Source organism: Haplochromis burtoni, unplaced genomic scaffold (assembly GCF_018398535.1).
Source record: "Haplochromis burtoni strain Fernald_Lab_line unplaced genomic scaffold, NCSU_Asbu1 Contig_15, whole genome shotgun sequence".
Classification (NCBI taxonomy): domain Eukaryota; kingdom Metazoa; phylum Chordata; class Actinopteri; order Cichliformes; family Cichlidae; genus Haplochromis; species Haplochromis burtoni.
In genome coordinates this window covers 4,079,099-4,106,536 of record NW_024582376.1, presented here as the reverse complement: position 1 = coordinate 4,106,536, position 27,438 = coordinate 4,079,099, and the positions used below count along the sequence as shown (strand labels likewise).

The 27,438-nt window shown below is 40.9% G+C and overlaps 2 protein-coding genes and 1 non-coding gene across 4 annotated transcripts in view; all 3 read left to right on the top strand.

Annotated features, from left to right (window-relative positions):
- Window positions 1-20,274, top strand: part of LOC102313900 (rho guanine nucleotide exchange factor 17) — a 75,219-nt gene extending 54,945 nt beyond the window's left edge. The window contains exons 3-25 of the mRNA XM_005915955.3: window positions 1,270-1,347; window positions 5,374-5,556; window positions 9,867-9,983; window positions 10,425-10,517; window positions 10,620-10,796; window positions 10,937-10,987; window positions 11,101-11,210; window positions 11,349-11,434; window positions 11,606-11,724; window positions 11,991-12,198; window positions 12,364-12,437; window positions 12,528-12,611; window positions 12,729-12,832; window positions 13,957-14,072; window positions 14,165-14,284; window positions 14,369-14,636; window positions 14,746-14,832; window positions 14,992-15,059; window positions 15,251-15,399; window positions 15,570-15,744; window positions 15,913-16,008; window positions 16,469-16,651; window positions 17,558-20,274. Of these exons, the coding sequence (XP_005916017.1) occupies window positions 1,270-1,347; window positions 5,374-5,556; window positions 9,867-9,983; window positions 10,425-10,517; window positions 10,620-10,796; window positions 10,937-10,987; window positions 11,101-11,210; window positions 11,349-11,434; window positions 11,606-11,724; window positions 11,991-12,198; window positions 12,364-12,437; window positions 12,528-12,611; window positions 12,729-12,832; window positions 13,957-14,072; window positions 14,165-14,284; window positions 14,369-14,636; window positions 14,746-14,832; window positions 14,992-15,059; window positions 15,251-15,399; window positions 15,570-15,744; window positions 15,913-16,008; window positions 16,469-16,651; window positions 17,558-17,766 (2,955 nt within the window). The 3' untranslated portion in view covers window positions 17,767-20,274. The remainder of the gene's footprint in view (window positions 1-1,269; window positions 1,348-5,373; window positions 5,557-9,866; window positions 9,984-10,424; window positions 10,518-10,619; window positions 10,797-10,936; window positions 10,988-11,100; window positions 11,211-11,348; window positions 11,435-11,605; window positions 11,725-11,990; window positions 12,199-12,363; window positions 12,438-12,527; window positions 12,612-12,728; window positions 12,833-13,956; window positions 14,073-14,164; window positions 14,285-14,368; window positions 14,637-14,745; window positions 14,833-14,991; window positions 15,060-15,250; window positions 15,400-15,569; window positions 15,745-15,912; window positions 16,009-16,468; window positions 16,652-17,557) is intronic.
- On the top strand, window positions 8,269-8,341 carry trnam-cau. The gene has a single exon. It is a non-coding gene; the product is annotated as a tRNA-Met (tRNA).
- A 1,634-nt stretch (window positions 20,275-21,908) lies between the features above and the next one.
- Window positions 21,909-27,438, top strand: part of relt (RELT TNF receptor) — a 33,878-nt gene continuing 28,348 nt past the window's right edge. For both annotated transcript variants that reach the window (XM_005915954.3, XM_005915952.3), the window contains exon 1: window positions 21,909-24,935. The gene's annotated coding sequence lies outside the window, so the exon portion shown is untranslated. The remainder of the gene's footprint in view (window positions 24,936-27,438) is intronic.

The following is a 27,438-nucleotide window of genomic DNA, read 5'->3' as shown; positions in this document are numbered from 1 at the left end:
ATATATATATATATATATATATATGGATATATGGATTCAAATATTTCTTTAAGCTTTGATAATGTTGCGATAAGCTTAACCAATGTCGCAACAATCTAGATCCGCTCTACTGAAGCAACCCCTCAAGCTCCCCTTGAGCAGTTGCTTCAGTATGGTAGGCACCAGGCACGATGGGTGCCTTATTTCATCCGCGTCTTTACTAACCCTGATGAGCCCATCCCTCTGGAAAAGGGAAAATCTGAACTAATCGGACCTCATGACCTTTTTCCACTGATCCAAAGTCCAACCTTTCTTCTTCCTAGCGAATTGAAGGCTTGTTTCCCCCCAATTATCCTCACTGATAAGTGGTTCTCTTAAGGCTGAACAGCTTTTTCAGGGATTTAATTTCACCAATTGGTGAAAGGATCAGGATTTTTTTTTTCTGACTACATTTCTTCCTTGAACAAGGCTCACGACTATCTGTCCAGGTTTTAATAATGCATTGGAGGGTCTTCAGCCTAGTTTTAGCAGTTTCGGCAAACTTGTTGAGCAGTCTGAAACTGAGGAGCATTATTCCATCACTGCAGGGCATGTTTTCCAGCATGAGAAGCATCTCACTGCATCAGTTGAGGTTGAATAACTTATTGCCAGACAAAACATATGAATCACTCTATGATAAGCTTAGTTAAATCTAGGTGGAGTTCTTGTTTTTTTTTTTGGCCCAGCAGTGTTCGTGTTCTTTTTGCATTTGACGTTCTTTGTCATTTTCCACCTCTGTATTCACTGATTAAAAATTTAAGCCTTAACTTTCTGAAGAGTGAACATGCATTCTGCTCAGATTTACCCCATATCAAATTTTGTATCCTTTGTAGAATTTCCAAGTAAACCAAATGTATTTAGTGTTTTTAGGCTTTGCACGGCCTTTAAAAGCTCACAGTGCTTTCTGATCCTCCATAGCAAGATTCAGTTGTATTTGCTGTACCTGGTACACACTTGACATACTTGACCTTTTGAATTCTAGTTTATTTTTTACTTAAAAGGGACTCTGTACAAAAAAATTAGGAGAATGCATTATATTGTATTAGATTTAGCTAATAGCTATTTTCCATCTGCAATCACATGGGCAGGTGAGCATAAAACACCACTGCGATATTTGTACAGCATTGCATGTGCTTCTGTTTGTATATTATGTGGTTTGTTCATGGCATAAAGGAGCATTAGATACGACCTAGATGACCCTACAAACATCAAGTGACCTTATATTTCTTTCTTATTCTTCTGTCTTCACAGGATATGAGGAAGCATGTCATGATGACCCTCTTAGACACAGAGCAGTCATATGTGGAGTCACTGCGTACTCTTATTCAGGTAATGTAACACACACTCACACACACACACACACATAACTTCACATGCTCTCTTACGTATCTCTTGTTATAAGTGAGTCGTATTCGCAGGCAGACACGCAGAATAACTAAAAAATACAGATTGCTGAGGACATGAATACTGAATAACTGTGGATGTTATGTAATCCACTTATTCTCATTCATCCTGTCAGGCTAATCTGTTAACCCCGTCACATCCCACTGTCATCAGCATTATCTGCCACACACACCCACACTTCTGTATCCTATACCTGTCTGTGCTCTAATAGCTGACTAACCTTTACCCCAAATCTTAGCCACATCCCTCTGTCTGGTTAACACGTTCCTAAACATGCACACACCCACTTTGGCACCCTGTGATCACCCTGTTGTGTAACCTGTCGCTGTGTGTGGGTGAACAGTAAGCATGCGTCTGCATTTTTACAAAATGTTCGCTCACATGCGCACACGCTGACTTTGACTGTGTGTGTGTGTTTCTGTGCATATGTGTGGCCACAAAGTGAATAAACCCAGGCTGTGTTCCCATGACGACACAGGGAAAGTAAATGTTACCACGGTGACTGGTGTAGAAGTGCAGATCCTTGATGGAGGGTGTCAGATTTAGTTCGGCTGAGACGGCTCTTAAGCAGCGCTATCCAAAGTTGAAATCGGACTCTTTTGGGTTTCTGTTGAGGGACTTTTGGTGAAGCGCTCTGTGAATAATACAAGCTTTTGCCATATAACTAAGATGATTTTGAATCAGAGAGTACTTTGTGTTTAGTAAAGCTGAACTAATAACAGTGCTTTTAACAGTCTAAACAGTTTACACCTAGTCTCTTAAGAGAGGGCCATTATGCTCATTTTCCTGGTTGCATGGTCAGTAGCAATACTCATGTAGGCTGTTGCTTTTTAATGATGCTCAGGACACCAAAGTGTGGCTAGAAAATATCCGCCACACTATTACACCATCAGCACCAGCCTGAACCTTTACAAGGTAGGACGTAGGCATCCCTTCATGTTGTTTATACCAATTTCTAACCCTACCATTGAGTGCATTCCTGTTCTCAGCTGACAGAAGCGGCATCCAGTGTGGTCTTCTGCTGCTGCTGCCCATCTGCAGATTCAGAGGTGTTTTTCTCCATATCTTGGTTGTAACCAGTGGTTATTTGAGTTACTGTGTCCTTCTTGTCATCTTGAAACAGTCTGGCCGATGTCTTCTGACATCAACAAGATTTTCAAAGACACTTTTTTGGTCTTTTTTGGACTGGCCTGTCTGTCTTGTTTCTGCCTTGTTCTTGGTGATTGTCTGCCTCAAAAGCAGCTGATCTGCACATACAATGAGACACACTATAGAACAGGTCTGTTGTACCCCGATTCACATTTAGCCCAAAAAGACCCAAAACAGTTTATTCTCTGCAGTACAGTTGTACAGTATATGCATGTGTTACCTATGTGATTAAATAATATTTGGGTTTTTATCTGGCTTAAAGGTTTTAGGCCTTATTTAAAGCAAAATATACAAAAACACAGGTTTGAAATGGACATGTTGGACACACAAAGGAGAAATTAAATTAACATGGATATAGTAATGGTGTAATGGTGGCTAATGGTGTAACTGGGCCATGTCACAAAGACAAATGTTGCCACACAGTTCATTCAAGTTGATTCTGGAGTTTTTCCATCAATGTGCATGTCTGTCTTCCCACTTCACTGCTGCCATACTGTACCTGAGACTATCTAAATACAGAGAGGAAAGAGTTCGTCGAAACTGAGGTGCTTTCCTGTGACATAACGTTCGCAATTCCAGATAGTTACTGATTTGTTATGTAACACATTTCCAAGAAAAATGGATAAAGGAAGTCGACCAGCTTTCTTTTGTACAGATGTTTAAACCAGGAGATTGAATAAAAAGTGAAATGTGTCATGCAGTTCGTCAGTGCAGCATTCACAGCTTAGTGGACTTTGCAAATTTGGGAGCAATAGGGTTGAATCTGTCTGAGTTCATTTAAGAGTTAAGCTTTGAAATTTGGAAACTCAATTAATGCGATCACAGTGTGAGCGTCTCTGAGTTTGAGTGCGTCTGAGTCGAGCTTGTTGAAAGCAAAACTGTGTGATCTACACAGAATAAGGACAAAGGACAAAGTGAAGACAACATGTGATGGCAAAACCCAGTTTAATCAGTTTGTTAATGTGCCGTCTGTGTCGACTGTGTTTATTCTGCGTTTACCCCGTACTGGCCACAGTGTTCATGAAATGTCTGCTCATATCAGCCTCGATCCAAGATTGAGATATCAGGGGTATGCTGTAACCAGGCATACTGTGTAGACATGTGCAGGTTTGACTTTTGTTTATTAACGCGTTTATCTTTTGTCTTTCTCTTGGTGTTTTTGCTTATTTGTGAATGCAGCTTTCATTCATCAGATAATGCAGGTGGCGTGATGTGAGGAATGAATTGCCAGACGCCAGCTGTTTTGAGCAGTGGCTGTTTTTGCAGTAAAGAGACCGCCTTTAGAGTGCATGAAGATGAAGATTTCAGCAGCTTTAAGCATACAGCTGCAAAATTCTTGTAAACACATATTTTGTAAAAAATGAAAGAACTCTTTTAGCGCGAATCTTAGGGCTTAAATTGTAAGAAATAAATGTGTAAAATTACAGAAAATGTTCTAGTGGCTTGTTGGACAGACTGTCCTGCAATTATAAAGTGAACTTTTGTTTGTTAATTCAAAGATAATGTCCTATTTCGTTTATTTACTTGTGTATTACTTTATTTTACTGTGTACAGATGGTGCAAAAGAAGACGTTTCCATAGTACATAGTAAAAAAACAGAAAGTTTTCTATCATTTAATTATCTTTTACTCAGTTACGTTGGTGTGACACGAATGGCCATGGGGTGGAGATCTTTATCAGCTGCAAAATGTGTGAAAATGCAATTAAAGGTCCAAAATTTATGTCGTACTTCACACTTTCACAAGGCCATCTAGTGGGATGGATCGTTGTCCTTGCCGGGCTGATTCCGGCCCCCGGGCCTTATGTTTGACACCCCTGACATGAACAGTTTTTGCTCTAAATCTACTGCACACCTGACAAAATTGCAGACTATGATGAAACAGCCTGCTTGGATAGAGAGCCTGTTTTGATATTGATAGCATTTACATTTGCCTCATTTAAAAAGGGTCCCGGACAGCAGACATGCACTTGTCCCCGGTCGTATTTATGGCATCCACTGCATTTTGATAAACATATATGCAGACTAAAAGTGGAACACAGTAATAAGAAGTTGATTTTAATAACAAAATTATTACAAGCAGTAAGACTGCAGTCGTTTTTTTATACGTGTGGCTTCTGGGAAACACCGGTCTTGGTGTTTATACTCTGGCAGGGTTCAACTAACAGGTTTACAAGGGTAAATTCTGTCACAGCAAACTTTTGCCTGTTTATAATTAAGACTTTACATATCAAAACAGGCATTCGACAGATGTTGTCTTTCTTGGAAGTTTTATACACTTGTTATTAAAAATAGAAGGGTGCTGGGAGAGTGCAGGCCTCTGCCAATTTTATAAGATCGCTCACCCGAGATTTAATGGGTTCATACATTTACCCGCTGAGGTGAGAGGAAAGATTTATGTCATGCTTAGGTAACTGTTTAAATTTTTAATCAGTCCACTGATCACGTGTGAAAGCAGTGGCAGGTTGATATAGAACGTGACATCAGTTTGAGAAAACACACTTACTATTGTTACTGTGCCAGTAACACTAACAGACATAAACTGAGGGATTACCACTGGATTTATTGCTCACTGGTTTTGAGAGGCAAGCTTGATATAAGCTCTCCTAAATGGATTTGATGAGTTAAACTGGCCTCCTTTGCGTTGTCTCCTCTTCATTGTTTTTGGCTGATAAAGTAACTGGTGCAATGAAAAAGTCTAAAATCGATTGAAATACTTTCTTAAAAAGACAAACACCTTATTAGTTTATGTCAAACATATTTATATGATCTGCTTGCTCATCAGCTGGTGATTCTCTCCTCAGGGCTACATGCGTCCTCTCAAACAGCCAGACAGCGGCTCTATAGTGGACCCCCTGCTGGTGGACGAGATGTTCTACCAAATCCCAGAGATCCTGGAGCACCACGAACAGTTCCTGGAGCAGGTCTCCGGCTGCGTGAGCCAGTGGCACGACAGGCAGACCGTTGGACACCTTCTTATCCAGTCGGTAAGCAGATATGGCAATAAGTCAAAGAGCACACATGCAGCTTCTTAACAGATGAGAACATAAGATATTTGGGCCATCATCAACACACACATGGGTCTTAAGAAAGTGTTGGACCATCAGAACACTTCACTGTGCCCCACCCAAATCTTTCATCACAATTTTGTTTTGTGGCATGAGCCTCAGATGAGGTCGCTTCTTCAGTTTAAAGTTTTAGCTTAAACTGCAAGCAGTGTGGAAATGGCCCTCACACCTTGGTGCACGTTGAGGTGTGCCATCACCCAGGGTTGTCCTGCAGATTAGGTGTTTCCTGCAGTCATTTCGGTGTGCTACCTTTACTCTAATTGTTACTTGTTACTTGTCACTTCCCGTGTAGGGATGGGTACCGGTAATGGCACCGGTTCTGACATAAATGGTAGTAACCAGACCAAAAAGCAGCGCACATTTCGGTGCTTTATTTCGGTGCTTTTTTTTCCCTGAGATGTCATACACTTTGGATTCTAGCCAATCATTTTACCTTTCTGAGGATAGTAGGCGGGCCCAGGTAGGTACTTATCGGACATGGAGTTAGCAACATCCTCCAAAAACCCGAAGAGTAGAGTCCTGGCCTCTAGCCCTGCCAGTGTAGCAGAAATGATGACGGATGATGATGGCAGCAACAGCCGTTCTTCTCTGCGTGAGTAGCTTAATGTTGTTCGTGTGTAAGCTAACCATGTTATTAAATGAATGCATGTAAGGTGAACTAGCATACACCGTCGTAGTTACATGCGGCTGTCTTCTTGTTTGATGGCTGATACTCCCTTCACCCTGGTCAAAAAGGCTAAAATGACCAAAGAAAAAGAGGGAAACAGCTAAACATGAGAGGTTTTTGGACAAAGTTTGTGTTTTTTCCATTGATTAAGCACTGCTCCCACACAAGAGTGATACCATAAATCCCCTATAGCCGCAGAAAAGGCTAACATTGTTATCTTTTTACAAAAAAAACAGCTGAACATGAGAGGTTTTTGGACCAATTTTGTGTTCTCCATTCTTGAAGCACCGGTTCGGGCACCGTTTAAGCACCGGCACCGTTTCAAAAGTACCGGTTTGGTACTGGTATCGGATAAAACCTAAACGATACCCATTCCTATTCCTGTGCACACTAGGTGGCATTATAGGTCTCCACTTATGCTGTATTCCAGAATAAGTCAAAAGTCAAATTTTCGGAGTTCTCGGTTGGCATTTGAATCTCGAACACCCCCACAACTTGGATTTCCCGTTTAGGAAGTTGGAGGAGCTCTGTCTACCCCAAGTTAGCAATCTACAATGGCGTCAATGAACACGAACAGCTTTAAGACTGTAATTTTTATCTAGGAAACTGCCATTAATTAATGAACATGTTGGAGAAGACCCACTTATTATATGTCATGGTGCATGGTGTATCATGTGTGGAACCCACAGTGAAAATTTCATGTGCGTGGGATGATGTTTATTGCTTAGTGGAGATGTCCTGTAGCCACTAGGTGGTGCTATGAGCATGACTAAATGCTGACACATTAGCTGTCTCCAGACTCTGATTGATCTCAAACATGTGACATGTTGAGACAGACTGAACAATGTACATTTGAGCTCTAACAATTTCACAGCCTGTGATGAATGATCATTCTGCCATGGACATGCCCATTAACGAAAACTTAAAAGCTTTCCAATTTACCATTGGCAAGTACTTTTTAGTCGACTTCTACTGTTTTGGTCCTGGTACCAATACTGCCTTTGTATAGAAAGATTGTCCTATTTTAGCATATTCAGAAATTTTATCTTGACTGTAAGCAAGAAATCCCTTCATGTGTTCCAATAAAGCTGTTGTGCATGAGAAAGACATGGAACATCCTACAGTTTAAACCATTACACTATCCCATTGAATTTTGAATTCAAATTGGTCCCCAACTTAAAAAAAACAAAGAAACCACTGAAAGTTACACCTCTTCATCTGTAAAGTGAAACCTTTATGTTGATGAAAAAGATAGCGTGTACGGTGTTTCTGTGGACGCTATTATTTGCAAAAGTAGGGGCAGAAATGAAGCATCTGTGCAGACATGACTCATACGACATTTACTTTCCTGTAGACGTGAGCCTGAATGAATAAACAAACTTCGAATGAGGGGAAACTGTTTTTATTGAAAGATGGTCTATAGTTGGCAACACTAGTTTCATATTTTGTTTTTCCAGTGACCGCATGTTGACCCATTTAAAACTTCCCATGACCCAAGTGTGGCTCCCAAAGAAAAAAAAGAAGTGCTCCAGAGCTTCAGTGCTGGGCTAAATGTCAGATTTGAGTTTCCTAAGAATAAAGATAGAGGATTTTAATTCCAGGCTAAGAGATTTTCACTAAACAAATTCATCACCGAAGGTACTCAAATGCCAGCATTTGTTCCCTCAGTAGGTCACTGCAGACCATAATCAACACCCCTAACAACAAACTGCATGTTTAGTAGTAAAGCAGATTGAGAAATGAATCACAAAATTAAATAAACTCATTAATAAATTTTTCCTGTCTGTTTGGAGTAGATGTTCCTTAAAATGACGGTGTAAGAAATGCAATAAAAAGATAACACTGAAAATAACTGTGTGCCTTTGTAGCTAAAGCTGTTGCAACGCTCAGAATGAGGACCCCTCCCCCACCCTTTCCCGCCCTCTCTCCCGCTCTTAAAGCGGCAGCGGTCACTACCGCTACAGGCCTCGTTGGCGCAGTAGGCAGCGCGTCAGTCTCATAATCTGAAGGTCGTGAGTTCGAGCCTCACACGGGGCATGAAATTTTCTGTCTCTTTGTTTGTCCAAGTTGTTTATATGTTTCATAGATTTTAGAAAAACAGTCTTACATGAAGTGTTTTGTTTGATAACGATAAGTTAAGATGAATAGGATTTATTAAACAAAACACATTAGACTCTAATGCAGTAAGTCCTGCAATGAAGTGCAGGCCTTACTGCTGTCTGTTACGCAGCCATCTGGGAGCATTTGTTATGACAGACAAACTCAGCAGGGGTTCGAAGTTCATTTTGTCAGTCCATAAAATCCCGGACGTTACAGTGATCCCATGCTAATCGCAAACAAACAGCGGAGACGCACAGGAAATAAATACTACAATAATAGTAAACAATGATCTTATCAGGCACAACACTGACATGACAGTTTCATAAAAAGTAGATTCATGTTTTCAGAACTGTATTTTTTACTTTTTGTTTTTAGAATATAATATATACACATTCAGCCAAAGGTTTTACTGAATAGTTTAATCGTCATTACATCATTATGGGTGCAAATATCAGTTGGGGTTTTTGGGGGTGGTCTAATGTTCGAAGGTTAACACATTCAGTGTATTTACAGGGTAAGGAAGCTAAGTTTCACCAGATTTTATTCTTAATCTTTCTTCCATTTGTTTCTCCCCATGTAACTAATCTTGCTCATCCTGCTCAGATTTTATTTGTCAGAATTTTGTTACTGAGAGGCGGATGATAAGGATAGGGAAACCGGAAGTCAGTCCATTTCATCAAAGGGCAGAAAGATGATGACTCAGTGACGCTAAATACAGCACCACATTGTGGTTCTCTCTCTGCTCGTGTCGCCGACTGCTGTGTCTTCTACCCTTTTATTTGTGAAAAGAAAGCAGGTCAGGGTGATTCATCTCAATCTGTGCATTTCTGTTGTGAGACAGAGAGGACTGCATCCTCAGATTTCTTCTTCTTTTATTCCTTTTTTTTTGTGCCAGTTAAATCAAGTGGAAATCCACTAACGTGAAAGCTTCTTTGTGTGGCTTAGGAATTAAAATAGTAAAAGAGTTTGATCTTATATGCCGTTTGTTCTGTTGTTGTCTTCCCTGATTATTTAAACCTCTTAAGTGTAGCTGGTTTATACTGGAATTTTATGTTTTGCGCTTTGCAAGAAATTGAATAAGACTGTGGTGTCTGTGTTTCACAACAATCACCACAACAGTCGCCTCAAGCTGCTTTATATTGTAAGAAGAAGACCCTTCAATAATAGAGATAAAACCCCAGCAACTATATGAACCTTTATTGAACCAGCAGGGCTCAGTGCATTGTGGGAAGCCCCCAGCAGCTTAGACCTATTGCAGGATTCAGGGTCACCTGATCCAGCCCTAACTATAAGCTTTATTAAAAAAGACATTTTTAACTGTCTGTCTCCTGAATCCAAACTAGGAGCTGAAAGCTGAAGGCTTGCCTCTTATTCCACTTTTAAATACTCTAGGAACCACAAGTAAGCCCTCAGTCTCAGTGCACAAACTAACTGAAATGTCCTCTTTTTCCTCTCTCTCTAGTTCTCCAAAGAAGCACTAGCTAACATGTACTCTGCATACATTGACAACTTCCTCAATGCTAAAGATGCTGTGAGGATTGCCAAGGAGGCCAAGCCAGCGTTTCACAAGTTTCTGGAGGTGAGTGTTGGATTGAAAAAACTTCTTTTATACATAACGATGCAAGCTTGTCCACTACCAGCTTTTTGTTAGTGACCAAAATGTAGCTTTAAGCTTTAAGTTATGTGTTGCTTTCAGTGTTCTCATTTTTTTTCTGTTTTATAACCATCATCCAGCTTCATTGCAGGCAGAGTCAGAGAGACTTTATTTATACCTAAGGGGCAATTCATATAGATGATACCTTGCCTACCATACATACAATACACAAACATCACATTGGGGAGGCAGGTCAGGCTAGGTAGCACTGGCTGTTTGACCGCAGGAGCAGCTGCTGTGGAACCACTTCACCATCTTGTGGTAGAGATGTGAATTACAGGATTGAGCCAGCTGTAGAGCCTCTGATACAAGGTGGTTCTTATATCATCCACTTTGTCTTCATCCCCCCTTCTTTTAATCTAACAGCAAAACATGCGTGAAAACAAGGAGAAGCAGGCTCTGGGTGATCTGATGATCAAGCCGGTGCAGAGGATTCCTCGATACGAGCTGCTAGTTAAGGTGAGTGATTTAAAAATCGAACTATGAGCCTGCTGTGAAAGTAACTGTTTAGTGATGGAAAGCCCACTTAAACGGAGATGAATGTGCTGTTGTTTGTTCAAGGATTTGCTCAAGCACACTCCAGAGGATCACCCAGACCACCCGTACTTACTGGACGCCCAGAGGGATATTAAACGACTGGCGGAGAAGATCAATAAAGGAAGACGCTCTGCTGAGGAGGCAGAGAGGGAAGCCAGGGTCATCCAGGAGATTGAGGCACACATAGAAGGAGTCGAGCACGTGAGACATTTGCTTACCTCTGCTGATTTGAGCTTTGTTGTCTGAGTGTTATGTTTTTTTCTAAAGCCGCTTTCACCCAGCATAGATAATAAAAACAATAAAATAAAACAATAACTTCCTTATATGTATGTTTGTCTCAGATTCTAAACCCCCAGAGGAAGTTCTTGAGACAAGAAATAGTCATGGAGGCGGTAAGAAACACTCCTGGAATTATATTATAAAGCTGTATTATATTATAAGGTGTGATCCTCTTGTGAAGGTTACATTTTTCTAACCCTGTACTTGTGTTCCTGTCTCTCTGTAGAAGACAGTGGGTGGAAAGAAGGATCGTTCCCTCTTCCTCTTCAGTGATCTGATCATCTGCACCACTCTCAAGAGGAAGTCTGGCTCATTAAGACGCAGCTCCATGAGCCTGTATGTAATGCACACAGGCCATCAGAGCACAGTTTCTAAACCATACTGCCCCCTGGTGTTAAACAATATGTACACCAGATGTTCACTTTTTTTTTTCTCAATTACATCTTTCCTGTTTTTCCCTTCATCCCTCCTCAGATACTCTGCTGCCAGCGTGATTGATACTTCAAGTAAATACAAGTTTTTGTGGAAACTTCCCCTCGAGGATGTGGAGGTGGTGAAAAGTAAGACTTATGCTGCAGTTTGTGTAGAACATGGATCTATAAGTCATATCTACCACCGAAAAACACACAAAGAACCAAAATAATTTTGTTGTTTGGTACTTTGTTATATAAAATCACCTGGAGAAGTAATGTGGAATTTGCTTTTGCTGTTTATTTTTCACCCTTTTCCAGGCTCCACGCAGGCAACAAATAAGGACAGTATCCAGAAGATGATTGGCCGGTTAGATGAGGATCTCAGCACGCTGGGTCAGATCAGCAAACTGTCTGAGACCCTCAGCCTCCCACACCAGGTGCTGTGAAAGATGCAGTGACAAAAAACTCCATCGTTCTCTCTCTTTGCACATCTACTTTTCTTGGACACATGGAAACTTCTTCTAGTCTCCTCTTTGAAATATTCAATTATATACAGGTTGTTACAGAGACATAAAGAAAAAACTTTATTGAGCGTTTCATCTTTTCTCTCTTTTGTCCTCTTTTGTGCGTTTGCGTTGTGTTTACAGCTGAGTGTGCGTGGCACTTTGAAACTCAATTCTACCCTTTTTTCCTTTTCTTTCAGCCCCTAGACGAGGTAATAAAGGATCTGATGGCCTCGGTGCACAGGGAGCTGTCGGATAAACAGTCGTTGGCCTTCAGTATGACCTTCCTGCCCACGAAGCTGGAGTTGACCACTGCTTCTGCAGAGACAAGCTTCATTTTTGAGTTTGCTACACCCGACGCTCGCTCCAGCTTCGAGCAGGCCTTCGAGGAGGCCAAGAAAAAATTAGGTAAGTCGAAAAAAGTTTTAGAGTGAGATACAGTATTATTTTCTCCACTAGTTCAGGAGCTAAAGCATGTGGGTGATTTCATGTCTTGCTTGACTTTCTTTAAAAAAAAAATGCTCTTACTTCGATCTAAATATGGCTAATTCTTTTTGTGTCACGTGTGTTTAGCGATGAATAAGGACCAGTGGGACCCAGAGTTCCTGAAGGCCATTCCCATTATGAAGACCCGCAGTGGAATGCAGGTGAGAGCAGTGGGAAGCATTTTCTGTGAAGCTGCCCTTTTTTTTTATCCACAGAACAGAAGAACTCATTACTTTGCTGTTTGTCTCCAGTTTTCATGCGCCTCTCCCAGCCACAGCTGTCTAGACAGCGGATGTGAAGTGTGGGTGTGTAACAGTGACGGATACGTGGGACAGGTGAGAAGAGATTGGATGCGATTATGCCATGTTCTCCAATCAAAGAGGAAGAAACAAACACAACAAAAAACAACATAATTTGGATTCTGTAGACTGATGCTGATGTTTCCTTTGCAGGTTTGTCTGCTGAACATCAAAGATGAGCCCACAGTGGAGGCGTGTATCGCTGTCTGCTCAGCCAGAATTATCTGCATTGCTGCAGTACCAGGACTTAAGGGAAGGTCAGTACACACACACACACACACACACACACACACGCACGGATGTGACTGAGTGCACAGATAGACAGGTTGTGTCTGATTTAGAAAAGAATAAATCTGATGAAGGTCTCTAATGAAAAGTTTTTTCCAATTTCGCTGATTTGTTTTTCTACAAAAAAGAAAGTTATTTTTGTTTCTTTTTAACTATATAAACTGGGCTAAAAGTCAGCCATATAGTATTACCTTTTAATGATCATTAAAAAAGTTGATCCATCTAACTGTTCACTGAAGCATCATCAGAAATAGTCTCAGGGGATGGGTGGCTGTCAAGAAACCATCCTTAAGAAAGGGAAACACGGAGGAAAGGCTGAGGTATTCTTCATGTAATTACACAAGACCTGGTCTGAAAATCAGTGGCAACAGGTCTTAAGACTTCAAATCAAGAGGGGAGACGTGCAACATTCAGTGTCTACAGCTATCTGTGAATTATGAACACAAAAGTACTGTCAGATTTGATCCACCATGCAGTACCACCTGGAAAGCTTCTCATTGGTAACAGGTTCATTTTTCTGCATGACAGTGATCCCAAACACATTGCCAATATAGTATAAGCATACCTGAATAGAAAGTACACACAATGCAACACAGTCGTGGATTGGCCTCCCCAGCACCTGGACCTTTGCATTATTGAGGCACAGAGACATAGAACAGAACAAAAAGGCAACCAACATCCAAAGAAGAGCTTTGAATGTCCTTCAAGATGCCTGGAGAAATATTCCTGAAGACTAATCAAAGACATTACAAAAAACCTTACTTGAGAGAGTTCAGGCTGTGTTAAAGAATAAATGCAGTTTAAATATTATCAAATACTGACTTTCAAGCTTATTGTACAAACTCTGTTTTTGCTTGCTACGCTGTGTTTCCATCTATCCCTTCAAGTACCTTCTATTTCCCAGGACTTTTGCACAGTAGCCTATATACTGCTCCATTAAATCTGTTGAAGAATTTAAATACCAGTCGATATTAGACCCCACAAAATCTTTAATCTCAGTAAAAAACCCAAACAAACAAGATCAAGTGTGCATCTAACGACAGCTACTGTCTGTTCCTGACTTTATCTTAACTAATCGCTCTTGACTTCCCAGGGAGCGTGGATCAGAGCCTCCTCTTGCACCTACCTCTGTGGCAGCTGGTCACACCCAGCAGCAGCTCCTCATATCCATTTCTCAGTCAACTCCAGAATTAACAGAGCAACCCACAGGTGAGTTAGTGGCTTTCTAAATTATGTCACTTCATGTTCTTCTTGCGTAAGGTCTTTTGTGAAATTTGTGAAAATGCATTGATTGTATCCAGGACCAGGGGCGGAGCTTGTTCCGTTTGACAGTGACGACACAGATGACGAAGATTCCCCCAGTCCCTCTTCAACCCTACAGAGTCAGGCCAGTCACTCCACCATATCGTCCAGCTACGGCAGTGAGTAAACACTTCGGTCACACACACTTTATTTACACCCTTACGGTCTCTACCATTCCTTCAAATCTCATCTTCACCCCAAAGATGACGAGGGTCCAGGGTCCAAGGACATGGCTACAGAGACCACCAGCAGTGAGGAGGAGCAGGAGTTCCCAGTGCCGAGCTCATATGGCTCTCAAGGGATGCTGGGGGTCGGTGGCGTAAGCCGCGTCCACGCAGAGAGTCCGATGGATGGCCGTGCCATGCGCCGATCGTCTCGCGGATCTTTTACCCGGGCGAGTCTGGAGGATCTGCTCAGTATAGACCCAGAGGCCTACCAGAGCTCTGTGTGGTTGGGAACGGAGGATGGATGGTGTGTGGAATTACTGGACCTGTGTACTCAAGCGATTTTAATAAGCTATCTTTGTTTGTTTGTTGGTGTACTGCCTTCACCTAATTTCCTATGTTGCTGCCTTTGTTAGCATCCACGTGTACCAGTCCTCAGACAACATCCGAAACCGTAAAAACAGCATGAAGATGCAGCACTCGGCTTCCATCCTCTGTATACTGTGAGTCTGCCTAGCTAACTTTAAAGTAATAGAGAATTATTCAAAAACAAATTTCAAAGGTCAGGAATGCTAGATCTTATTGGATACTATCTAAATCCTGCTTTTACTTTACCTCCTTTCATTTTTCCTTTTTACATCCTTCCTTTTTTCTTACTTCAGGTATTTGGACAACAAAGTGTTTGTGTCCTTAGCAAATGGAGAGGTGATTGTTTACCAGAGAGAAGCAGGTAAGGTCAACTGTGCACGTGATTGGAGTAAGCAATGGCTGAAAAAGAAAACGCTGTAGTGTTGCTTTTGGCATGCAGCACTTTTATTTGTCCCCGATCACAGCATCATTCCACTTCTGTCTTGCATCCTTACTTCACCGTCCTGGCCTGGATCTTTAGTAAACTCTGTTACTGTTGATCTGGATTTGCAGGTAGTTTCTGGGACCCTCAGTCTTCTCAAACATTAGTTCTGGGTACACCTACAAGTCCTGTCACCAAAATGGTTCCCGTAGGAGGGAAGCTGTGGTGTGGCTCACAGAACAGAGTCCTTATCATCAACACATCTACACTAGTACAAGAGGTAGGTGGAAAGATTAGATGAGAGGGAAGCAGAGAAAGATCGGCTTTGTAGGTCAGAATCTGGAGGCTTTAGATTCACATCGGAATAAAAGGCCAGGCTGACGAGACTGACAAGCAGGAGCACTGGCGCGGAAGGAAGTTTACCCCCGTCTCTTTCTTTGTTCCTCCCAGCACTGGTTCCAGGTGGGCACTGACAGCAGTCGGTGCGTGACATGCATGGTGGCGTACAGTCAGGGTGTGTGGCTGGCGTTGCAGGGCAGTGCGCAGGTCAAACTATACCACGCTCAAACCTGGGAGAGCCTGACAGAGGTCGACGTGGCACCAGCTGTGCACAAGATGCTTGCAGGTATGCAGAAAGACTTTTTATGTGTTTTAGTTGTTTGTAGTATTATAGTTCTTTTTATAACATTTTCCTTTTTCAAACTAGTGGAAAGAAAGTGTTTGTCATTTTTAAACTTGAACAGTGTCTGACCACTGTCTGTTATTAATCTGACTTTGTTTGGTCCCTGTTCAGGTGCAGATGCGATCATCAGGCAGCACAAGGCTGCCTGTCTGAGAATCACAGCTCTGCTAGCATGTAAGGATCTGCTGTGGATTGGCACCAGCGCAGGTAAGAAAACATGTTTAAATGGATTAACCAGATTTTTAACTTGAATTTGCTATTAAATCAAGATTAGAGTGCGATTTGACATTGTTTTTTGTATGTGTAAATGGCCTGTATTTGTATAGCGCTTTACTTAGTCCCTATGGACCCCAAAGCGCTTTACACTACATTCAGTCATCCACCCATTCACACACTTGTGATGGCAAGCTACAGTGTAGCCACAGCTGCTCTGGGGCGCACTGACAGAGGCGAGGCACTGGCGCCACCGGGCCCTCTGTAGGCAACGGGTGAAGTATCTTGCCCAAGGCAAGGGCCCAACAGGCCCAAGGACACAACGACCGAGACTGTCGGTGACGGGGCTCAAACTGGCAATCTTCCGATTACAAGGCGAACTGCCAACTCTTGAGCCACGATCGCCACCATGTGTGGCTCAAATAGCTCACTACGAGCTTCTGTTTTGTTCCAGGGGTGGTTCTTACGCTGGTGATCCCAGCAGTGAGCTCAGGAACTGTGGCCGGGACTCTGAAATTTCCCTTGGTGCCAATGGGCTCAGCCCACGGACACACGGGCCACGTCCGGTTCCTGACGTCAGTCGAACTACCAGAAGGGTTTGACATGAACTTCCCTCCTAATACAAGTGACCCCACAGGTTAGTGCTGCTTTCTTTTTTTGACATTTATTATCAAAACAATTTCTAACTAGTACATATCACCGATGTAGTAAGGGTCATTCTCTAATTTATTTCTTTGTTAAATTAAAATATTATATTATTTGAATAATTACACCTTGCTTAGCCATACATTTCTTTTTAAATCAAATGTATATATATTTAAAATTATTCAATCAAAAACCTAAACACTACAAAAGTGCTCATCCCCACAGTCAGGTAAAGTGGACAAGCACTGTGTTTTGTGTGCTTCAAATCCAATAAGGTGTATATATCACAATCAATTCCTCACAGTAGGTCCAGTGTCTCTCTTCATTTGTCAGAATTTGTCTGTTTTATCTCATAATTTCATAAGAAGCTTTTAGTTGAAGTTGCTGGTATGACATATTTTACTGTTAGGGAATTGTAAGAGTGGGAAAAAGAATTATTAAATGGCAAACTGTAATTTTATGAGTTAAAAATCACGTAGATGTGATTTAATGCCCCTGAGGTTTAATGCCATTTTGTAAAAACCATAAAAATTTCATGTCACTGGTTTTACCTTCTTTATGGATTTGTAACAGCAGACCGTTACTTACGGACCATTACTTACTTGATGACTATTGCATGCTTCTTTAGTTAAATGTATAAAAAAGATTTTTTTAAAAGCATTATGCTATCATTTTTGTGAGCACATGAAGTCAACAAATTACGTGATAATTTAGTTTAAATGTCTTTGTTCAATGTCTGAGTTTAAATAAGCTTACATTTATCTTAAGAGATCAATTTTAAGACATCTTGCAGACCCAAAACTGAACATTTGTGTAGAATGACTTTTAGGTTCGTACATATCTTTTCTATTTTGCTCCAGAAATATTCCAACTTCATTCATTTATGTTCAACTTTTAGGCAATCAGTCCCAAAACAGCAGCACAGTTGATGGAAGTCTCCAGAGGCGCGACTCCGCACGCCGCCGAGCTTCTGCGCACATCCCTCCGAAAACCAACCATCTAGTCATTTCCGGTGGCGATGGTTACGAGGACTTCAGACTGACTAATAGCAGTGAAACAGTGGGACGGGATGACAGTACCAACCACCTTTTGCTTTGGAGGGTTTGAGACAATCGAACTGTTAGTTTTACCGACCTGACCCAGCCTCCCTCTGGCTGAAATCAGCGCACAAGCTCCTCGTCCTTTAACCCCATCACTCCTCACTTTTTGGTGTTGCTGTTGCGTTCTTCTGCTCGGTCCGCTGGTCTCTATGTGCGTAACGTGGCTGTCGACTCCCCGGACTTCCTAATGAGTACGATCACTTCAAATCCAGTTTTCTTGTGTTAATGTTTCTGATGATGTGCATGTCTGTGTGTGCTTTTTCGGTTTGTGGCATCGGCCGAGTATTGTCGGCAAAAAAAAGGTGTTTAGACTGAAGGAGCCAGAAAGACACAGAGAAGGGGGACTTGAACTATCACAGATGGACATATGTTCAAAATGAGAATGACAAACAAGAAAAGTCGACTTGGATTCTGCAGAGTCTCTGCACACGAGGCTGAAAGCGGACATTTATGAAAAACTCTGGCATGAATCAGGTGAAGCATGAGCTTGTCCTTTGAAATTATGTTTTTTGGAACGAAACACTTCATCTTAACTTGAGCTTCACATAAAACGCCTCCCAGCGATCTATAAATGATTATAAAAAAAAATCAACAAAAGTGAAAGATATTAACACAGACTGTAGTTTGATGGATATTTGGAATAATGAATATGCCCTTGTTTTTTTCAGCGAGATTTTAAGCATATCGAAGTTTTAAATGTCTGATCTTATAAGGAAGTGAAGGACAAACATCAATTCCACTGCCATCGATAATACATGTTACTGCTAACATCATCTTTCCTCCTGTTTAGGGAGAGTAAGCATCATTTATGTGCAATATGTGGCAGTAGAGGTATGTAACAAGACTGAACACATATACTCCCATACATTCATGCACGGCCTTCACTCAGTGAGTCAAGAGATTTGTGAAAAGCACGTGTGTTCTCTGTAGAAAATCACATCAACGTTTATCTTTTTTTCTTCTTCACATATTGAATTTTTGTTTAAGATGACAGAAGTGTAGATGAAGCAGTGTCCCACTACTGGTAGAGGAAAAAAAAAAAGTAGATTGACGACATTCCTTCTTAACGTGACTATGCCAAAGCCTTTTGTGTGCTAATGTGTTGACACTAAGGGATCTGAAAAGATTTCTTTTGCCGTGAAATTTTCAGTGTTTGGAGCGTTCTGTCACGAGGAGAGATAGGTGATCTTTAAAGATGACGATAGGCTGTGGTAGCAGATGAAGATAGTTATGTACAGTATTTATGGTTTTGATTTTTAGCACCGCCTTTTACAGCACTTAATTTATAGAAGATGTAGCTTCCACTTTTCTTTTCAAGTTTAATAACGAGGAGGCTCGGTTAAGAAAACTGATTACCAGGAGACAGATCTGCACACGAGGGGTGTAGGGATACAGTCCGGTCATGGTTCGGTACGATTCACAAGACTGGGTTCTTGCACTGTTTTGCATTATTTCCCTTTGCGCTGCATCTCAGAGCAGCTTTTAGGCAGACTGAAAACACAGCCACTCAACCTCGTAATGTATGGAAGTTTGTTTCCGCAGCCATCTTTAAGAAAATTTTTGAGTTAGCACGTCGAAATTTTGATTTATTATCCTGAAATTTCGAGTTGCGTGGCTTGAAATTTCGACTTACTCAGAAAAAACTTGAAATTTCGAGATGTATTACCTAATAATAACTAAATACCTCAAAATTTCGACGTAGCTCTGTCAATGTCACAAACAAGCTTCCATACGATTGAGTGCCAACTTCTAGAATATGCCTACATTCTTTTCCAGCTCCACTGTGTGTATTGTGGCACTTTCTTTACAGGACATGTAGCGCTAAAATGTATGGATACACCTCAAACACACCACATCACACAGACAGGTAGCAGTAGCTGCCGGAGAACCAGATGCTTGTAATAAGGATGATAAGGACAAATGCTGAGCAACTGCACGTGCCTTCAGAGAGATAAAGGTTAAGCCATTTCACTTACACATGCACAGTGACGGTGAAAAGTCAGCTCTGCCTCATCTTATAGCAGTGGAAGAAAATCATGACTACAGCTTGCACACACACACACGCTCGCCAGCCAGGCTTTGGGGTTAATCTGAGATTGTCTTTGATCCCTCCAAGCCTAGCAAATACTGCATTGCACCTTACCAGCCATCTGGGCACTTCTCCTCAGCTTTTCCCACATCTATACATGAGGATCCACTGTGAGAGATAGGCTAACAGCTATGAGGATTAGCTGGCCTTTGTGATAGCTGCTAACTAGAAAGCGAGCCTCTGTTAAAGTGTAAAAAAGTGCTACTTAAGTGCTCTGTTATCCAGTTGGAAAGCATTTTCAAAAAAGAGCTTTTTTTCTGGTTCCTCTGTTGAAGAAAAGTTCACGTAGCCTGTTAGCAAAAATTAAACGACTAGCTAAACATTTTGGGATGCATACTTATTCGGTTTCTTGTCGAGAATTAGCTAAAAAAGATTTATATAAATCTTGTGTGTTTATGAGAACAAAAATTAAGAAAAAGCTATCTTTAAAAAAAAACATCTACCAGTGTTTTTGAGGAAAGCTAATACCAAACAAAGTGTGTTGGAATTTATGTCGGTTTATAAAAAATGGAAAAAATAAAGCAGCGAGCTTAGCGGTTAACTAGCTAACTTTTTCTTGTTTTTTTCAGCTCATAGCGGCTTCACTGTTTCCCATGATTATGGTTTTAACTTTTTACCATATAATGTGATCCTGGTGTCATGGTTTATGGTACACTTAAGTAACTCTCACAAGAAAAATAGAAGGTAACGGTTTAAAATTTTCAGTTTCCGCTAACTTTGAGTTAGCAGACATTTATTTTTTTTTTTTTTAATGTTCAACAGAACTGATTAATGTCAGTGTGTCTGTGTGAAGAACTGCCCGAGATAAAATTTTGTGTATTTTTGCTGGCTTGAGAGCGTCAAAAATCCCTGCAGAAAAGGAGTTAGTAGCCATATTGGTCAACAGTGAAAAAACATCTGTGCGCTGTCTGTGCTATATTTTCATGGTGTGGGGTCTAACGTAATTACTTATTTTCCTAAGCTTTAAAGTACGGAAGCCTGTTTCTGCCACTGGGAAAAACAAAAACAGACAAACAAACAGTTACTCAAAAGTTTAAATTTCGAGATATGGAGTCTGTAAGTCAAAATTTTGAGATGCGTAATTTTGAAAGTTTGAGATAACCTGAACTTTGATATAATAGCTTAAATTTTTAAATGAGATCTACCTGGCTTTTAGTTTTGTGTGACAGAAACAAGCCTCCGAAGAAAAGAGTTTGGTCACGGTCAGCAAGTTTGAATACAGCTTTTTCATAAACTTAGGTTTTCTTCCGCCTTAACAGTATACTTTTACACTGCCTCAGTAGTCACACATGTATAAATTATTGAATAATCACATTTTCAGCAGGAACATTTTAACCCAGTGAAAATGAAACTGAACTCCTTCACACACAACCTTTCTTAACGTCTTAAATATGAAGTAAAAATAATCAAAATCCCGCCATCACTGTAACTATCAGCAACATGTATGTAAACCTCCTCATGCCCATTTGTGAACCGAGTCTTTATTGTTGTAAATATTGGTACATACTGCCTTTTTTCTGTAAATAGTGCACCCATGGTCCTCAAGTGTTGATATGAATCTAATGGCATATTTTTATATATTTGTGTAAGGTTTGTTTTTCCTGTTTGTATTTTTCTCCCCTTCCCCTCTGGCATGCGCTGTCAGTCATGTTTAAGTTATAACTGTCATAGATCTTACAAAAAAAGAAGGCAAGACGACCTCTGACAGATATTCATGTTTTCACTCCAGAACATGCTGATGTTTGCCTTGTTACAGATGGGACCAGGAAGGTAAAAATAAAAGTAAATAAATAAGAAGCTGCAGTTTTGCACTGCCGCCTGGTCGTAACTCTGTTGGACATGTTGCAGCTGTGGTGATGAATCAGAGTTGCTTCCTGTACGTAGCTGTCCTTGTTTTGTCACTGTGGTTTCCTCTTTGTAATTAAATCAGTTCACTGGCTCCAGTTTGTGCTCGTTTTCAGAAAGTTTGCACTTTACAACAAAGTATGTGTAGTCATGTGTGCACATTGCTCAAGAGTTGTGCGGTGCATTAGACATCATACAAGAGCTGGTTGGAAGGAAAAGTGTGTATTTCCCGACTGGTTTCTGGATGCTGCTGGCAAGTGGTGGATGAAATGAAATCAGCTGCAAAGGAGGTGCTTCACTAAATCTTCCTAGCGATTGCTTTGGTTGCTAGCGAATTGACACAGATGCCTGTAGTTTTTCACATTTCTCTGCAAATACTAATTGCCTATTTAATAAGTACAACTTTTCAAATGATGCAACTTTTACTTGCAAGGCAAATCTGTTTGCAGACAAGTCTGTCAGTTCCAGTTAAATTACTGCAGGAATATGCTAGTGACCAAAGCAACCACAGGGTGTTTTTTGCCAACTGACTGGGGAATACACATTTTTTTGCCTAGCGACAGGTAGTTGTCAGGGTTGATTGGTCTGTAAGCCTCTGTGACTGGGACTTGATCAATTTTTGTCCCAGCAGCTGCCATCAACCTCCACCAACAACCCGCAAGTAGTTGGGGATACTCATTTTGCCCTCAGGATCCGTGGCTGTTAGATGGTTGCAGACCAGTCTACGCCTTCGTGACTTGAGATTTATTCACTTTATCCTACACTGTCACCATGATTATCACACCCCGAAAATGTTGGACAAATTAAGTGCTCAGATGTTTAGAGCCTCATTATGAGGCTCTGTCCATCCGTACACGGGTATTTTGGTAGCTTCATTTTAATGTAGTTTGCCGTTTTGTCAACACTTAAATGTTTAAGTAAATGAAAATGTATATTTAAAAAGAAAAATACCTTTGTTTGCGCTGTTATTGTTTCGCGGTTTCTCATTTTCCAAATCGCCACCTATTTTTCCGGCATGCTCTTGATAAGCACTGATTTAGTATTTTTACGTGGACTGAGGTGTTTTTCAATAAGGTAGTTTTTGACTAACATGGTGATGTGATTCTTGGATGTTTATCCAAATTGCACTTTTTGAAGTTTTCTCCTGTGTTTGATAGGAAAGTAGATAAAACGAGCAGAATACCAGTGTTTGTTTCTTTTGCTCACAGACATTAAATTAGTGTAGTTTTTCTATTGAAACTATGATATAGTGCAAATTGGTGAAAAAAATAATTCTGGCCAATATTCTTCAACAGTACAGAACACAAGTTACTATGTCAGTACTGTACAGTTGCTACCAAAACCCTCACTATGTCCGATTATATTAATTGAAAAACAGGCTAATTTCCTTAATTTTCATAGACTGCCCATAGCACGATGTTAAAAAGTAAGTCAAAAAGTTCATATACACAACAAAATAATTGTACATACGTACACGTTAATAAGATGACAAATTCGAATATCCCTTTGTTTCTTCTTTGTTTCTCACATTCATGAATGATACTGAGCTTATCCTCACTGCCTCATGACGACAAACAAAGTAACCCCTGTGATTTTCAGCAGGCTATTGCTACTCAACTGCCTTTTAACCCACTGACCTACAATGATGTGTATTGTGATATGATAGTCCTGCAGTATAATTGAATGCGGGACATTTAGAGCACACACACAAATCCACTTGTCCCTCCCTACTTAATGACGACTTGCATACGTTGCAGCGTCTCCACAGAGTATTCAAATGTACTAAACAGTGAGGATCTGTATGATGACTGAAGGAGTCAGCACAGAGATTTGTCTGTGCTTCCCCAGCATCACTGAGAAATATTGTGAGTCATTGCCTGACACCAACTCAATAGTCCAAGCAGTCAGACGATGGAAATCTACTTCATCGCTAATATCAGATGAAACAATGGCAAAGAGGCGACACATCCGAATACGATTATTCGGAATAATAATCTTGGAATCTGCAGGTGTTTAGAAATGGCTCCAAGAGACCTTCTGAACTTGTAAATCTACAATTCTGCTTCTTAGATCTTCAGAGTTTCTTGGACTGTCCCATTATTCTGAGAGTTTGTCAGGCCAATAACTGCTGTCAAACAAATTACTTTCATGACAGAAAAGAGAAACTACCAGCTGAAGTCAATCATGATCACTAACAAGAAGTTAGGCCTTGTCCTTGTCATGTTAAAACACATTATACACTTATGTATGCTGAGGGCCTGCACTGCACTGAAGCCCTCACTTCATAAAACTAGAAAGATATATGCACATGCACATCCACATCAAGGGGTGGGTGGAGGGGCCAGTTGCTGGGAAGAAAACATGCAGACAGTAAAAAAAGAAACAAAAACACTTGGTCACTGCTGGGCTCCAGTTTTATGTATTTAATGCACCACAAAAATGAAGGTTTCAAGCATATTTGCTTTTCATAAGACACTTTTACACTTAGTGGCTCTGCTACTATTTTGAACCGTGAATCATTCAAAACGACTCCAGGAGAATCCAAGAAAATCTGAAAATGAGCATAATAGGTCCCTTTTAATATTACTTAGCCTGAATTTATTTATAGAACCAGAGGATTACAATAATAATGTGGTATTAAAATATTTTCCTGGGCTAGCTCTGTTGTCTAGGAAATGAAACCTTGTTGGCTTTACGGTGTAATATGGACTAGATTTAAAGTATTTAAAAAAAAGTCTTGGCAAAAATGTCACAAGAAAAACTTCTAAAATGAGTTAAATATAAAACAATGAAACATTAAGCTTATTCTTTTCATTGTCTGACTATATTAAATTTAGTTTTTAATAATATAGTTATTCATCTGTAGTTTAGTGTTTATTTAGCTTTAAACACTCTGGGCCTCCATATTGCGAACTGAATCTGCCAGGCTGTGAGCCACAGGTGGCTGTTGCCTATACTACCGGCAACAGAGGGGGTTTACATGCACACACACACACTGACGGGGGTTTCAGCTTGCAGCAGTGACGCACTGTGAGCTCAGAGTTAGCCAGCTCCGTGTTTATGTGCCACACACACACGCACAGAGGAGCCGGGGAGAGAGAGAGAGAGGGGGAACCTCAACACCGGCTTTGTGGTTTTTATCCATTGCCAAGCTTTTTAATTACACCTGCTAATCTAGTCGCCTGTAATCGATGATGCTCGTCTCTGAACACTGATTTTCACTCCGTTTATTCACCAAACCGGTAAGTCAAACAACTTTTTTCCTCTTTAAAACAAGAGGGGATAACCTGCATGGCTGCTGAAGCCGGTAGTTAAGTTGTGGCAGAATCGTTTGGAGCTTCACTCGCCACTAAGCCGGTGTTGCAGACCAGACCGCTTTTACGCACGGCGGTAACGTTTTCGTGTGACTTAACCGGCACACGGCACATACTGGAAGGTTAGAGCCATGCGTTTGGGCGAAAACTTCAGTGCTGTTTGGCTATGAAGGTTTAAAGAAGTACGTTTTCGGTTTGTTTGTTTTTTGATAAAACGGTGCTCTTATATGCGTGTGTGTCTGCACAGACTGCGTTTGTATTCATTTTATTTAACATACACATGGACTTCCATAGCGTGTAGCATCTGTAGTGCGTTCATTTAACTTGGCTACTGACTTAAAATTTAGCCTAGCCGCCTTTATCGATCACTAAATAGTTTGAATATTCATATGAACAGTAAAGCAGTCATTAATACTTAATTAAACTAAATGGAATGAATAGACGGTTGTGTTACCGCATGTGTAGCGCTTTGTAACGGCAGGATGAGCGCATGCTTCACGTACTGTAATGGGTGCGTGATGACCTCACTGATGGTGTGATCCACCTACTCGCTTTTTAACGAAGTTCTTGCTCTGATTTATTCGCATATGTTTTTCCTATTAGGTTTAAAGTCTTATAGCAGCCAATTAAGTCAATTAAATCTCGCACAAAATATTCTGCCGAGAAGCGGAGAAGCTGCAAACACGTCAAGTTGGTTCAATTACCGCGTTCAGATAGTTTCACTTTTGCAGCGTGTGCTCCAGTAACTGCTCATTTCAAACCGTGCCTTAGCGCCATCACATACAACACCATACTTGAGTGGTTTTGGCAGGATATACTGCTGCGTAAGGAGCACACCGCAATAAGAGCCAGCTCCCCTGATTACACACTCACAAATGCGCAAGCCCCGAGATGAGACTGTCATCTTTGGCAGAGGGCTTCCATTGTCTGAATCCCAAATTCCAGCACGCTTGTATCAATAACAGGGTTTGAACTTTACTCACTCACATGCGCTTTTCACCAGAAGAGGGCCACGTTCGGCTTCCCCAGTCCCGGTGTTTTTGCAGCGCAGTCGTTTTAGGGAGTTTTTTTCTTAACTGAATGTGTGCAAAATTTATTCATCTGACGTGATGTTTCGGGAAGACAGACTTCCTGCTTCCTGTCATGTACTTTCACAGCTCATTGTGAAAGACCATGCTGCAGAGTGGGGTGATGAAATCCCTCCAGTGGTTTACTGGTTTGGGTTAAACAGCCTTTTAATGAGTGCGGTGGTATTAAATATTTAAGTATATTTCCCATACAGTGGCTCAGCCACTAATAAAATATGTATGAAGATAAAATGAAGCTGATTGGAAGAAGAAAGTAGAGGGTTTAAAAATGGAAGTAAATCCTTCTGCCTGAACTCGTCTGAACTGCGTAACCAACTGTTGGACCATGTTTCAGTGGATGCTGCTTTTTGGGAGACTGCAGTGTATGTGGATCATTAGGTGTATTTTTTTGAGTGAGAGTTCAGGGAGTGATCTGTGTTAAAAGTCTTTTTTTTTTTTAAAACATTTGAGAATTTACATTAAAAAATATAATTTTCTCTTTGTAGCTTGTCTGGTAGCTTTTGGAGTCAGAATTGTGACTGCAAAGAGGAGCATCTACAGACTGTTTCTTGTTTATTTATTCATTTTATTATGATTATTTATGCCATTACACCTTAGTGATGTGCAGTTTGTTTTTTTCTGTCGGTTTTGACAGCTAAGGCATTCCTCAAAAGCGTTTACACAGGCTTAAACTTTTGGCTATTACCCTGGTTTAAACAAACCTGCATGTCTCTCACATATGTTCCTTCTTTGGCTTGATTATTGTAAGTTTAGGCAATCTGATGCATTGCAACTTTTTACCATGTTTTGTGCTCAGCTGGTGTTCCAGTTAAATGCATGCTCTCCTTAATTAGGAGTTGGTGCAGTTATCATGAACTAAGTGTAACTCCCATTTTACCTCTCCACCCACCCAGCATTTACTGTGTGCTGTACTCATGAGAATGAGAAAGAGGCGAATGGAAAAGACTTTTATCTGCCTGAAAACAGGCAGATAAAAGTATATGTTCACTGCAGCCTGGAGCAGATAAGAAGCCTGAGATTTACTTGTATTGCAGTGATGTACTGCTTCACCTCTGAGCGTGTGTGAGTGCATGTGGGAGTCAAAGCCTAAGCTTCAATTAACCTGTCAATCGCATCATCTGTCTGTCCATCTGTCCAACCAGAGTGGTTGGGAGTGCCGCCCGGCCCTCTTCCGCCCTCGTGCCACAGCTGCCTGCATGCCTCCCCAATGTCAGCCAGGAAACTCACTGCCAATGAAATTCCCACTGCACAAACCGCAGATCCCAATCCAAGCCGGTTCAGCACACACACACACACACACACACACACACACACACACACACACACACACACACACACACACA